Source organism: Diaporthe citri (genome assembly GCF_014595645.1).
Source record: "Diaporthe citri strain NFHF-8-4 chromosome Unknown scaffold_2, whole genome shotgun sequence".
In the NCBI taxonomy this organism is placed as follows: Eukaryota; Fungi; Ascomycota; class Sordariomycetes; order Diaporthales; family Diaporthaceae; genus Diaporthe; species Diaporthe citri.
The window spans coordinates 2,223,387-2,237,091 of NW_025064847.1; the positions used below are offsets into that span (position 1 = coordinate 2,223,387).

General features: G+C 56.1%; 5 protein-coding genes across 5 annotated transcripts; 2 read left to right on the forward strand and 3 right to left on the reverse strand.

The window, feature by feature from the left end:
* Window positions 1-1,378: 1,378 nt before the first annotated feature.
* INS49_006239 (uncharacterized protein) lies at window positions 1,379-2,872 on the forward strand (the record flags this gene model as incomplete). Its single annotated transcript, XM_043167012.1, has 3 exons — window positions 1,379-1,545; window positions 1,614-2,587; window positions 2,643-2,872. The coding sequence occupies 3 exons, from the start codon at window positions 1,379-1,381 to the stop codon at window positions 2,870-2,872; spliced, it is 1,371 nt and encodes a 456-aa protein (XP_043028156.1).
* A 388-nt stretch (window positions 2,873-3,260) lies between these two features.
* Window positions 3,261-4,325, reverse strand: INS49_006240 (uncharacterized protein; the record flags this gene model as incomplete). Its single annotated transcript, XM_043167013.1, has 1 exon — window positions 3,261-4,325. One exon carries the CDS (start codon window positions 4,323-4,325, stop codon window positions 3,261-3,263), a length of 1,065 nt encoding a protein of 354 aa, XP_043028157.1.
* A 776-nt stretch (window positions 4,326-5,101) lies between these two features.
* INS49_006241 (uncharacterized protein) lies at window positions 5,102-6,136 on the reverse strand (the record flags this gene model as incomplete). The annotated part of the gene is made up of 1 exon (XM_043167014.1): window positions 5,102-6,136. One exon carries the CDS (start codon window positions 6,134-6,136, stop codon window positions 5,102-5,104), a length of 1,035 nt encoding a protein of 344 aa, XP_043028158.1.
* Window positions 6,137-6,988: 852 nt separating this feature from the next.
* INS49_006242 (uncharacterized protein) lies at window positions 6,989-9,067 on the reverse strand (the record flags this gene model as incomplete). Its single annotated transcript, XM_043167015.1, has 4 exons — window positions 6,989-7,020; window positions 7,504-8,159; window positions 8,342-8,913; window positions 8,993-9,067. 4 exons carry the CDS (start codon window positions 9,065-9,067, stop codon window positions 6,989-6,991), a joined length of 1,335 nt encoding a protein of 444 aa, XP_043028159.1.
* Window positions 9,068-12,111: 3,044 nt separating this feature from the next.
* On the forward strand, window positions 12,112-13,595 carry INS49_006243 (uncharacterized protein; the record flags this gene model as incomplete). Its single annotated transcript, XM_043167016.1, has 3 exons — window positions 12,112-12,126; window positions 12,512-12,819; window positions 12,890-13,595. The coding sequence occupies 3 exons, from the start codon at window positions 12,112-12,114 to the stop codon at window positions 13,593-13,595; spliced, it is 1,029 nt and encodes a 342-aa protein (XP_043028160.1).
* Between the last annotated feature and the right edge of the window lie 110 nt (window positions 13,596-13,705).

Here is a 13,705-nt window from a genome sequence, read left to right on the forward strand (position 1 = left end):
CAAAACTACAGTACTTCGAACCCAGTCTCGCCAAATAAAACAAGGGCTTGGTTTTCCAGTCCACGTCATTCCCGGGAACGCTTCCGTGCTCGTATGACTTGTCCCCCGCGATTCACATTGCTTTCGTCCTGTCAAAGGCTGCAATCAGCATCGAGGCCTCACATGGTCATCATTCGCGCTACCACTGAGCTTCCGAAAATCTTAAGGTTTAGACAGGCCCAAACCCTCAATTGTGAGTCATCCTCTCATCTGAGGAGTGTTGGGCAGAATTCAAACAGTTTGTTGGGCTACTAATCGAACCGCGGTAAATCTGCCATGTCCATGCCCAGTTATTCAGAAATTTTCCATCTGTAGCTTCGTGATTAGCACTAGAAGTGAACGCGCGAGCGGCCAAATGCTTAAGCAACGGCCCACTGATGAAGCTGGACGGCTGAGCTGTATTATACTCACCAAGACAAGACTCTGAAACTCTTAGGACGTAAATATCTACGGCCAAGTAGACAACGACAGATATGGGAGCTTCAATACACACCACGATGCGTGGTGGCCACACTGACTAATGTTCGGGCGAGAACACCGATCTACTAAACGTATTTCACTGCTGCAGGTTCTCTGCCCGACGTTTCGCACACTCGATCTTTCAACTGCAGCCCGTCCCTGGCTGATCAATGACGGACAAATTTGCCTCTAGTACTAGGCCAGGACAGTCAGGCATGACTCCATGTTTCTAGGTGTATTTTCTTGGGTCGGGTCAAACCTATTTGATACAATTATTATGTGTAATGTAAGTGCGAAGACTCTACAGTGAAGTTGTGCCCAGTGGACAGCATAGTTATGGACGAGGTAGGTACTCATGGACATTGAGCGTTGCTTCTGGCACCGCATTCGATTGGCGGAGAAAAGTCAGGAACGAATGTGCCACCTTTATTTATCAAGGTGGTTGGGCGGGACATTCAGCGTCTATCTGGTGAAGACAGAAGGCAGTGATTACGACATTACCAAAAACTTGCCAACGCAGGTCATCTCCACGTCACGCGTGAGACGGTCCAATGTTGAGCCATCGCTTGTGTGGCCACTATCCCCCTCTCGGGCGCTTGCGCGTGCGATGGATTCTAGCACGCCGTCATCATTTTCGGGAAATCCCTGACATGAATGGTAAGCTGCATTTCCTTGAGCGATTGGAGGGCACACGCAATTCGAGAGGCGAGTATCGCGTGCCCATATTCAATAGTTCTCCGGCAATACACATCGTCCTAGAAATGTCTCGACAAACTGTTTGAGGGCTTCAAATGTCTATAAACAGTCATAGGGTCTGGAGCCATCGAATCAGATTATTTCCACTTCCGCTTCCACCACCGTCGATTGATCTACTGAAAAGATGGCGGCCAACCAGGATTCTCGCAAATTGCTTCCGGTTGCAAATCCAACATCCTCATACTGGCGCAGCGAGCTTCATCATCTTGACTCGTATCGGTCGACGCCCGACCTCCCTAAGGAAAGGCAGATTGTTATCATTGGAGCTGGCATTGCCGGTGTTTCTGTTGCGTATGGCACAAATTCTTAGTGACGGTGAAAATGTCCTTTCGTCTGACCTGACCGACCTCGCGTCCTAGCTACCACCTTTCTACCGCGCCAAATCCACCGTCTATTCTCGTACTCGAAGCCCGTCAGACCTGCTCAGGGGCTACAGGCCGCAATGGAGGCCATATCAAATCCAAGACCACAACTCTGATGAAACATACGGACAAGTTCGGTGCGGCAGCTGCGGATGAGTTCGCTCAATTTGTGTGGGCTCAAAGGCCAGCACTCAAAGAGGTGATTGAGAAAGAGGAAATCGACTGCGAGTTTGAACTTCGCCGAAGCTACGATGTGTTCAAGTCGGAGAACGAAGCGGCAAAACTGGAGGCGAAGTGGAAGGAATACCTTTCCAAGGGATGCGAGTGGACTAGCAACGTGCATTGGACAGGGAGCGAGTTTGCAGAGAGACTTACGAGCATCAAGGGCGCCAGGGGGGCTTTCAGTGTACCTGCTTGTTCCCTTTGGCCGTATAAGTTCGTCACTGCCTTGCTCGAGAGGGCGATGGGGAAGAACCCTGGTCTAAATCTACAGACCGAAACACCAGTCCTGAGTGTGGAGACCCAAGAGGGTGGATCGACCGTCATCCAAACTCCTAGAGGGTCCGTCAGAGCCGAGAAAGTCGTCTTTGCTACTAATGCGTACTCAGCGGCCTTGCTTCCAGAATATCGTGCTGTCATCACGCCTTACAAGGGTACGGCGACGCACCTGGCCGCGGAGGATGGCTGGGAGCCGGTATTTCCACATCTGAGCAACACCTACAACATAGAATTTGGCCTCGTACCTGGGTCTGAGACGGTAGACTATCTTAACCCTAGGCCAGACGGTGGGATCGTGGTGGGCGGCGGGAACTGGATTTTCCGGGAGCAGCGAGAGCTGTGGTACGACACAGTCGACGACTCAACTCTGATTGAGCCCATTGTCAAGTCAAATTATTTCGGAGGTTACATGCAGAGAAACTTTATGGGCTGGAAGGACAGTGGCACAGGCGTGGAGAGCATTTGGACCGGGAGTAAGTTTGTTTACCATTTTTTTTAAAGACTGATACTGACAGGGCTCGTCTGCAGTTCAAGGAGCTACTCCGGACGGCCTGCCTCATATCGGAAAGATCCCGGGACAGCAGTCTCAGTGGATTCTGGCGGGTTTCAATGGGGGTGGAATGGCTTTGTCGTTTCTTTCTGCGAAGGCAGTTGCCAAGATGACACTGGACAACGTGCCTTTCGACCAGTCTGGGGTGAAAGTACCCAGATTGTTTGAGACCACAGAAGAACGACTGCGAAAAGAAAGCTCCATCTAGTCTAGAGTTTCGAGAAACAATGAAATGGTTCGCGATATGATATTGCCGGGCTGCTTCGGAGTGAGATCAGCATGTGGCATTGTAAACCAAGTTGATATGACTTGCCGGTAGGTAGACTGTTGGCACTGTTTGTGAAGCTATGCCCCCAAGATCCCATACCAGGTCCTCTTCTATATGAATGCAGACCTGTCAGTGCCGACTGATATAGTCGAAGGAGTGGGATGAGAAGACAGTTTTCAGATACGACTCAAGAACTATGTATTACACTAATGTTGCAACCTGCGATGCGACTTAAACCCTTTGATTTTGACCGTTCCAATTAGCAATTTTAGTTATACGACCAGCCAATTTCCTCTGCTCACACTCCTTCTCGCGACCCCTGTGAACACTACTTCGCAACCACCACCACAATCTTCCCCTTCGCCCTACCCGTCTTCAGTTTTGCATAAGCCTTGGGCGCGTCCTCGTACTGGAAGACCTCGTCAATCACACCCTTGATCCTGCCCTCCTTCATCCACTCCCCTATCCTCGCCAGCCCCTCGTGGCTCTGCTTCGTCACGACCATGGCGAACTTGCTCTTCCCCCCTCCAAGGAAGCCAGGAACAAATGACCTCGTCACCACAGACTTGATCTGCGAAGCGCTGGCCCCTCCACCAACCTGAACAAACTGCCCGTCGTCCACCAGGAACGCGTTCGCAGCGGTATACAGGTCCTCCTGCCCCGGCGGCGTGAAGCCGACGTTGTCGACCACGAGCTTGAACACCTTCCCCTTGGCCTTGAGCACCTCGCTCACGTTCTGCTCCTTGTAGTCAATGACCTCGTCGGCCCCCAGACCCCGACACAGCTCCGCGTTCGCCCCGGAGCAGCTGGCCGTGACGTGCAGCCCCAGCGCCTTGGCGATCTGGATGCCAAAGGTGCCGGTGCCGCCGCTGCCGCCGTTGATGAAGACCTTGTCGCCCTCCGCGGCGTAGGGCTGGATGCTCTGCAGCGCCGTGAGGCCGCACGTCCCGACGCACGCGAGCTGGTCCGTCCTGTCCGCCCACCCCTCGGGCGCCGCCGCGACGGCCTCGCCGTCCTTGGCGACGACGTACTCGGCCAGCGCGCCGTACCGGTTCTTGATGGGCTCGACCCTGCCGAAGACCTTCTGCCCCGGCCGGTACGCCTTGACGTCGCTGCCCACGGCCGCGACGGTCCCGCTGAAGTCCATCCCCGGGCTGGCGGGCACGGGGATCACGAGCCTGGACAGGAGGCCCAGCTCGGGCAGCTTGTAGTCAGCTGGGTTGAGGGTCATGTGGCTGACGCGCACCAGGACCGAGTCCTTGCCCAGCAGGGCCTTGGGCGGCGGGGTCGTGTCGGTCTGCAGCTGTAGGGCTTTTTCGAGGCCGCCGCTGGCGCTGCTGTATGTCCAGGCGCGCATGGTTTGCGGCCAAGCGTCTCCTGTGGATGCTGCCATCCTGTCTGGTTGGTGCAGGAGGTTGTTCTATGTGTTCGCGGATGTTGATGTTTTGGCTACCGCCAGGAAACTCATGCAGGGAAAATGGGCGAGAACGTCGTCAAAATTGAGTTTGGGCCTCGATGGGTTGCCAAATGAGACATGGGTCATGACGTAAACGGGGCTCGGCTGAAGTCGACCGCCGGCTGGAGTCACCGGCTCGGCTACGGAATAGCGACACACGCGAGGTTTCCGTCCCAATAGATGCTGTTCTAAGGTTGGGATGACACTGACAGGTTGTCAGCATGAATACTGGACGATGCACGTTTTAGGGCAGCTCCAGCCCATGAGGAACTCCCAGTGGTTCTTTCTCGTACCTCCTGAAGTTCGGCAATGTGAATTGATCACGAGGTCACAATTGGAACAAGTCACCAGAATAGGAATCCCATCTCCATGTCATCTCTGACCACCGACATGATAGCACCTCCCAATGAACTCAAGCACTCTCAGCTTTGTGAGGGGCGTGGATTCCGTAAATGCACTTCTGCTCCGGGTCGGAGCATCACCGACCGCAAATGCAATGCCTGGCCATGTTGTGCGTTGTCTTGATTATTTTTTTTGTGTTCTTGGATATGCTATTGTTCAATGTGGTAGAGTTGGAAAAGTGGCTCAAGAATCATACGGGTGATTGATTATGTTAGGGATCTTGACCCAGCTACCTGAATTACATGCCCCTGGGGGCGAACCACTCATCCCAATCATTTACTCATTACACGTTGATCATTTTTAACATCTCATCATCGGCCACGCATCCTGGAAGCAACTCCCCTTGTCCCCGAGGAGCGACTACTCCGGCCCCTCGAAGACACTCGCTTCCCTCGGCCCATGTTCCCCGGCTTCTCCGCCATATCTGGACTCATCAACCCCAGTCCTGAGTCCCTGAACGGTTGCTCCCTGGGCGTTGGCTTTGCCTGCCCTGGCGCGTTTGTTCTGGCGCCCGCACTGGCCTGAGGTCGTCGACTATCCGTCACTCGAGCATCCTCGCCATCGGTCACGAAGTCATCCCCAACACTCACGCCAGAGTCGGCCCTGGACGCCAGCTCCCGTGCCTCGGCATGCACCCTAGCCTCATGCTCCTCATCGTCCATCTCCTCCTGCATGTCAGCAGTGTCGATGGAATAAGTCGACGACGGGCTGGCAGCGAAGCCGACCTCGTCATTAACCACGTCCACGTACTCCTCCACCAGGTCCGAGTACTCGATCAGCGAGTCGGCCTGCTCCTGCATCGTCACCACGAGCTCGACCATGTCCTGCAGCGCGAGGCTCTCCTCCTCGAGCTGGCTCTGCTGGCTCGTTATCGAGTTCATGATCTCGAGGACGTCCTGCAGGAGGTCTGGCAGTCGGCGCCGCGGCGGCGTTGCTGCCGTGCCTCTGTCCTGCGTCTTGTGTGGCAGCAGCGCCGCCGACGGCCTGATCGGGAACTCGTCGTCGCCATCATCGCCGTCGTCGCTCCCGTCGAGGAGATAAGGCGTCGGGATGGGGCTGGGCGGCCGTTGCAGGTGTGTCCAGTGGCCCAGGGTTGGCGAGTCGGCCTGGAGGTGCAGCGGGGCGGGCTTGCGTTTCTGTTGCGAGTGACGGAAAGCCTGCGTTCTGCTGTAGAGTGGAGACGGTGACTGCAGCTGCACCGCATCATGTATCGGCGTTTGCGGTTGGTATGGTGGTCGTTGGTAGTACTGAGGCGAGAGAGGGCTTGGGTTCCGCGGGAAGATAATAGGTGGGCTCTTCAGTGCTGGTGAGAGCGCATATTCCACACCTCGATACGCTGCTGACATTTGCCGTCGATGTCTCGAGGCTGCTGTGCTTCCATCCATGAATCCGTCGAGTATAGGCATGCAGTCGTCGTCTGAGTCAGGGCTGCTGCCTGGTGATGGCTGAGGCTGGGACGAGGTCGGCGATGCTTCAGACTGCCTGGGAGGAGGAAAGTGGTTTGCGTTCTTGTGCCTGAAATGACGATGCAGCCCTTGATTTAACGTGGCTTCCAAATCCTCTCCCCGACCTTTGGACGTCATCTTGCGGTGGCAATGTTAAGTGGCTAGTAGCATGAATTCGAGTAGGAATACGGGAACTGCGTGCGCCCAGGAAGCTAACCGAACCTTGATGAAGGAGTTGATATTGGATATAAGATCTCCACTGATGGACGACCGGTTGACATATCGACTCAGCCCAGGTGCCGACGGCGACATTGAGACGTGGATCGACTCCAGGGTGGAGTGGCCCTCCCGGATTAGCATCAGTGTCCTCTTTGCTGCGCAGGTGGCTTGCGCACGACTGTCCTTGACGATGTCTACGTCAGATTCATGCGCAGGGACATCTGCGACCCGCCGAGGACCATTATCAGGAGGAAATATCCCTTCTAGTCGAACTCTGCGTGAAACGGTTGATTGGGCACAAAGCCAGGTGAACCCCTGGCCCGGCGAGCTTGTCGCATTGACGAGGCCGTGGCTGTGGCGCCCAGCTCCGCGGGTTGGGCAGGCTGGATGGGTAGGACCGAAAGCCCGACGCCCCCGACGACGGGTCCGCAGAGTGAAACGAAACATAATGGCTTCGGTTCTCGAGGCCGACTCGGCAACAAGCGCCGAGCCGCGCACCATTCAGGCTGATGTTTGGTCCGGCAGCGGACGGAACTAGTCGTCGTCGCAACGGCTCATCGCGGACCCTGAATTTGTAGACGTGGTGTCAACGGCACGAGGGGCGTGCGCAAGACTTACGCAACGTCCAAGGAGCATTGAGCTCGCCCGCATAAGACGCATGAACCCCGTCTGGAGGCACATGAACTTACCCAGCTTGAACTCATGGCGACAAAGCGCGCAGACGAATAGGACATCTGGACGCTCATAGATGCATGTTAGATAATACCGTTCAGGAGTCCAGTGGATCACGAGAATTTACCTGACTTCGAGTTATTAGTAGTCTCTGTTTGCGCCTCAAGCAACCCCGTGGCACCCAAGAATTTGGTCTATTCAACATCGTGTAAATTGGTATTGCTATCCATGAGCTTGTTGTTGTATGCAAGAAACCCTTGTTTGGTCCCATAATTACTCAGCTAGGCGTGATTCCAACTCGACGCCGATCTCATCGCCTTGCAGTCCTTCCTAATATACTGTGGGATCCACCCGCAAACGCCTCCTCCTCCTCATACCTGTGGTCGGAACTGGCTTCTCCAGTCTCCATGCCCAGAGCAGCAGATCTTCCAGCACCAAGAAGTTCAGCAAGACCCGGTTGCACATGAAGCCCATCAGCACGACCAGTGTGGCAACCATGGCGTCCAACAGGTAGTGGTTCGCTGTCGCGACGATGGTCAACAAGACCCATGAGGGATACCACACACCGAACGCGAAGAAGGCGATACGTGACTTGGTGGAACGCTCGCTGGTGGACTGCTGTTCAACCTCGACCTCAGACGTGCTGCTCTGACTCTCCTCATCCGATCCCGGAACGGGAAGCCATGTCTGGCTAGGGTTGCGAGTCTTGCCATAGCGCCTATATATCTCCTTGACCCCGCTGACCGCGGCACTCTCATAGATGAAAACGAGTCCGATGCAGAAGGCATAGCCAAAGTGCATACTGGGCATGGCGGCCAGGCGGTTGACAAAGTTTCCACTCTGCCACACCGACGTGGCATCCTCGCCGTTGACCGTGTCGATGAAGCCGTACTCTGGCGGCAGCAGACGCGGCGGCATGCACGGGTAGAGGATAAAGATGGTGAAGGCGAACAGGTTCAGCAGGGTCATGGTTCGACGCACGGTCGCGAAGCGGGTGAAGGTCGGCGACACGTAGTAGTAGAATGCGATGAAACTAGAGCCAATGGTTAGCGCTGGTTTGCGCTGGTTTGCGACAAGGAACGGCGCCCGAGGGGTCTTCGAGGCCGCGCGTCAATGCATCGTAACTCCCCGAAAGTTTTGAACGCGGTAATGCATGCAAACGCGCTCATCCGGAGAAAAAAGACAGAACCAAAGAAATGCGGAATGGAAACCTACCCAACAGTCCCGGGGATATGGATAAGGGAGTACGACCGGTTCAGAATAGTGAGGAATATGCCACGGAAGTCGCCGGCCCTTGCGCCGGTGAGGAACCATTGCTGAACATTCCACTCAATCCACCTGGCGGTCCCTGTCAAGGAACTCCTCCCGAACATGGCAGATTCCAACTCCAACAATGCTATGCCGTGATTCTGGGCGGTTTCCCACATGTTGTCCTTGCCACCATAGTAAACCGACGCCAGGTGTGCAGTCATACGGTAGAAGAAGAACTGTAGGACCCAGTAGAACATCTCGACGAGAAAGGGGAACTTTTGCAAGATGCGCGAGTGGAAGTGTCGAGCGAAGCGCGACGAGTTGGGCGTACGAACGGTCCATATCCCAAAGACACGGCGGGTCTTGGTCGGATGGTCTGTTCGATATGTAGCGATCGGGTCGCTGTCGATGGAGGTCCTGGGGGAGCCGGACGCTGGAGAGGCTATTATTGGGCTGTAACTCTGGTTGCTCCCGAAGATGGAGTAGTTCTTTGTTCGGGTGAGGAACATGGAGGTGAACAGGATAGTCACAATCAGCTGTAGAGGAAGAGACAGGTCAGCACATGCATAGGAATCGGACAGGGAGGAGGGTAGGGTGTTGACAGCGGGCACGTACGAAAGCCTCGACCCAGTCGGGCATGCGAAAGACATGGGGATGCCAGTCATCATCGGGGGTTCCAGTGGTGGACATTTTGGCAAGATCGATTCGGCCGAAGCCTCGTGTAAAGGTATCCAAGCTGGGGGAGGCTGATATTCAAAACTGAGCTGGCCGAGACGCAGGCATGTACAGAAACAGGCCGGGACTGGCGAGTGAGGTCGGATGTCCGTAGGTAGAGACGGAGACGAAGACGAAGACGCGGCTGGGAGCCGGCGTTGTATAGCCGTCACAAAGTACAACACACTGCCAAAATAGTATACAATGTAATCCAAGTGGAAGTGGACGGAGAAACCCGGTATCACTGGTGAGGATTGCGACTTGGGAGACAGAAGATGCCGGCGCAGCACAGCACAGCAGATCCCACGAAGTTTCGGAGGGTCCCTGATGCCGATCGTTTCTCCGTTCCTCGACAGTGGATGGATGCTCAAAAGGAGGTAATATTAGTGCTCCTCAACGCCGTGGGAGGGGGCGGTTGAAGCGAAGAGGTGGGAACGGAGAGTCCCAGGCGGAAGTCGGTGAGGGTGAAGAAGTGAAGAAGTTGTGTAGGGCGAGACAGGAGGAAGGAAGCACGACAAGACAAATTGGCATGGGCGGGCACACGAGCGAGCACGGAACGCTGGACGCTGGGGACAGTGCCGTGCAGTGCGGAAAACACAGAGGTACTTCTCTCCGTCCTCGACCGACCCCAGGACCCCAGCACCCATGCCGGATCTAATCATGGGCAAGCGCAACCCCCTGTGATGTGCTGGTTAGCGTGCCGTTCTGGGCGACTAGGCGTTGCCAAGACGCGGATTCCGTAGGCCAGACAGTGCAAATCATCTTACGCCGTCCAGTCCAGTTCAACGTGTGGAGGACTGATGAGTTGGGGCTGCACTTTGCTGGGTACTAGTATGGTAACCCAAACCTGGAGGTTTGGATGATTGCTTTCAGATATGACTAGACAGCACGGAACAGTCATGTCCAAGTGCCTAGATAGCAAGCAGACTCCCAACAGGGCACCGTGATAAGCAGAATTGCCCAGCTGCCCAGCTGCCCAGCGCGACTTGAGAAGCCAACCAGATTGCCCGGGTGCCTTGGCATCCCAACCTCAGCCGTGCCAACAAGCGCTGACGGATTCCCTCCGCCCCTGGGCCGTAGCTGCAATTGCACTGCTCTGTGTGTGTGCACAGCAGCCAGCCCTATTATTATCGTTGGCATCAGCATTGGCATCAGCTTCATGTTGATCCTCCTCGCCAGCCTGACAGCCTGGCATACCTCTTGATGTTCAGCCCCAAGCTGCGACCATGAATGGATGCTCTTGGTTCTGGCGTGAACAGCGGAAGATTTGTTGTCATTCGCGACTGCTAAACGAGGAACTGCAAAGCAGCTTTTCAGATGAGGGCCATTGATTATAGTCAAGGGCCGCAGCATAGATTCTACACACGTATATGCCTCGTACGAATATTTTTGCCGGCCGCGTTGGGGGCCGACACAACACAACGACGCAGGCGTCATCCCAAGTCCAGCCAAGGCATTGTCTGCCAAGACAACGGACCAGGGCTCTGGCACGACGACTCGGTCGACAACAATGCTGTCAAAAATGAGTGCCACACGTATACGTATACGTATGATCCGAACTGCCGTGCAGTCTACTATCTGTCTGATTTGACTGCTCGCAGACCGAGAGCACGTGCGCTGTATGCGTTAGATGATGAAGCCATCGAAGGGGGGAGTTTCGAGAACGCTCGGTGTGGGTATCCAGTCCACTTTCAGTCGGGCGTTGATCATGGCACTGTGTTCAACAATTCGGGGTGCAACAGCGAGAATCAAAAGATGCCCACTGAAAAAGGTTGCGCAAGGGTTCATCAAGCTCATTTGCCACGGCATGTCTAATTGTTGCACATCGTCGGAGGTGCCCGCCCGGACGATCATGGGCATTGGTAGTCTCGAAGAAGCCTGTCAACGAGTTATGGCCATATTGTGTTGTTCGCCTTGGCAACAGAAATTTTCACAGTCCCGATGTTGAGGCCGCTCCCCCCAGGTCCATGGCTGCATGGCAACAATTCCTTTGGCGGAGATGAGCCGCGATCACGCAAACCCGAGTCGAGTCGAGTCCGTCCAAGGTCAAGGGATAAAAGCGGGCACGCGACCACTTGGGAGTTGGGGTCACCTCGGCAGCGCTAGGAGGGAACAGGCTGAGAGGCCTGAAGAGTGGCAGCCTGGGGGGGAATGGTGGGGGGCCACTGACGATCTTGGCAATACGATTTATCCGAATACGTCGCCCCCAGCACACAATCCGGTGCGCCTACTCCGTACAGCGCAGTAGGAACAACCCAGACACAAGCCCGTCCTGATGGTACCAACACTCCCAGCGCCACCCCGTCATCCCGGCAGTTGAATCCTGTGGCCCTGACCATGCAAGCGTGTAGAAAAGGCGTGGGCGAATGTCGAGAGGCAAGCAGCAACAGAACGCTTTGTCTTCGATATCCAGCGATTGTCATTCAATTCAATTCATACCATGCAGATAAGCAGCCCTGTTAGCATCCAATCTAATCTCGCAAGGCACACGCAGGCGCCCATGCGCGATCGTGCTAGTGGTAGCATGCCCATCCGCTTGGTCCGCCTGCGCAGGAAAGTAAGATCTGCACGCATCCGGCGCACCACCAACTCCCAGGTGCAAACCCTCTCTCATTCGCCCAGTCGGGTTCTCGGGCACTTGGGCACAGTGTGGGGAGGGATTCTGAAGGATTGAGGCACCGCCATCCAGTACAGTATCTGCATCCTCATGCATCTTGTGTCTATCAGCATACAGAACTTGTAATATCATGACAGCACGACCGCGAGTATTACCCAAGAATCTTTCGGGAATGACCTCCGGAGGCCTGCACGTCATCCGGTGTGCTGGCCGAAGCTGACATCTACACCCGGCCGGTGCCTCTGCTTCAGCAAGGACGACTCCCGAGCATCACCGGACCGCAGATGCCGGCCTTGACCACAGCAGCAATTCTCTATTCAGGACTCGGACAGACTATCTATCAACTTTGACGCCTGCGTTGCTTTCCATCCCACTCTCCTCAGGAGGGATCTTTTCGGCCACCATGCTTCGCAGCTTGGTAAGCCCCCCCATTTCTCGCTTCCGTCCATGTCCTTGTCCACGGCCGCACTCAGGCTGTGCTCCAGTTCGGAGACTTCTTACACATTCTGGAAGCAATACGCACGAGACGGACCATCCTTGGGCCGTACATGATAAATGCAGCTTCACGGACACGTAGGTCGCGGGTCAATCAACGTCCTTTGACATGGCAGTTCCACCTTTGTCGGCGACATCTGGAGGGGCCTCATGCACGTGTATATATGTTGGAAGCATTTAAACAGGCACCCGAGGACGATAGAAATTGAGTTCCTGCCCAGAAAGACTATCGAATTCTAATCATCATTTCTTCCGTATCTCCCTGACATTAAGAATGCCGTCAAAATTGCCCCCAACCCACCAAGCAGTCTTTCTCCCTGCAAAGGGAGAACCGAACGGCCCTGTTCACAAGAGAGACGCCCCGGGCCGGCCCCGGCAGCGCCGTCGTCCGCGTGCTCTCCGCATATGTCATATCCTACGCGAACGAGATATACGGGCTCAAACGCCCTCACGGCCTGCCCACCCCGTTCGTCCCGGGCTCCGGCGCCATCTGCCGGGTCGAGGAGGTCGGCCCGGACGCAACATCCGTCGCCCCGGGCCAGCTCGTCCTCTTCGACACGATGATCCGCGCCCGCGACATCCCCCACGAGTTCTACCTGTCCGGGGGCCCTCGCGGGTATAATCGAGGCGTCCCACAAGTTCGCGCAGGGCGAGTTCCGCGACTCGACGTACGCGGAGTACGCGAGGATCCCCCTGGAGAGCTGCCTCCCGCTGGACGAGGACCGCCTCGTCCGGGGCCTGGGGTACACAATCGACGACCTGGCGCACCTGATCCCGCCGATGGTCCCCTACGGCGGCCTGCGCGACCTCGGCCTGCTGGCCGGCGAGACGGTCCTGGTCTCGCCCGCGACGGGCAAGTACGGAGGCGCCGCCGTGCACGTCGCGCTGGCGCTCGGGGCGAGGGTGGCGGCCATGGGGCGCAGGGAGAAGAGCCTCGCGAAGCTGGCCAAGCTGGGCGGCGGCCGGGTCTCGACGGTTCGGATCACGGGCGACGCGGACGCGGACGCCGCCGCGATCAAGGACAAGGCAGGGGGCCTGGTGGACGTGTGGATGGACCTGTCGCCGCCCGAGGCGAGCGGGTCGTCGCACTTCAAGAGCTGCATCCAGGCGCTCAGGTTTGGTGGGCGCATCAGCCTGATGTGCGCCGTGGCGGGTGTATCGCTGGATATCTCTGACATCACCTACCGGGCGGCGACTGTCAAGGGGACGATGATGTGCTCCCGTGATGAGGCGTTGCAGGTGGTCAAGATGGCTGAGGCGGGCGTGCTACCTCTGGGGCCAAAGGCTGGGCCAAACATAGTCGGCAAGTTTGGGCTGGATAGCTTTCAGGCTGCACTGGAAACCGCTGCAGAACATAACGGGCCTGGCGAGATGGTTGTTGTGAAGCCTTGAATCGATGATAACCCTGGTTCCTAAGGTACTTCTACGCCCCAGTGTGCATTGCACACAGCTGAGAATTGGGCGATAGGAAATTAGCCTCGCGGATTTGTATACTTCGAACA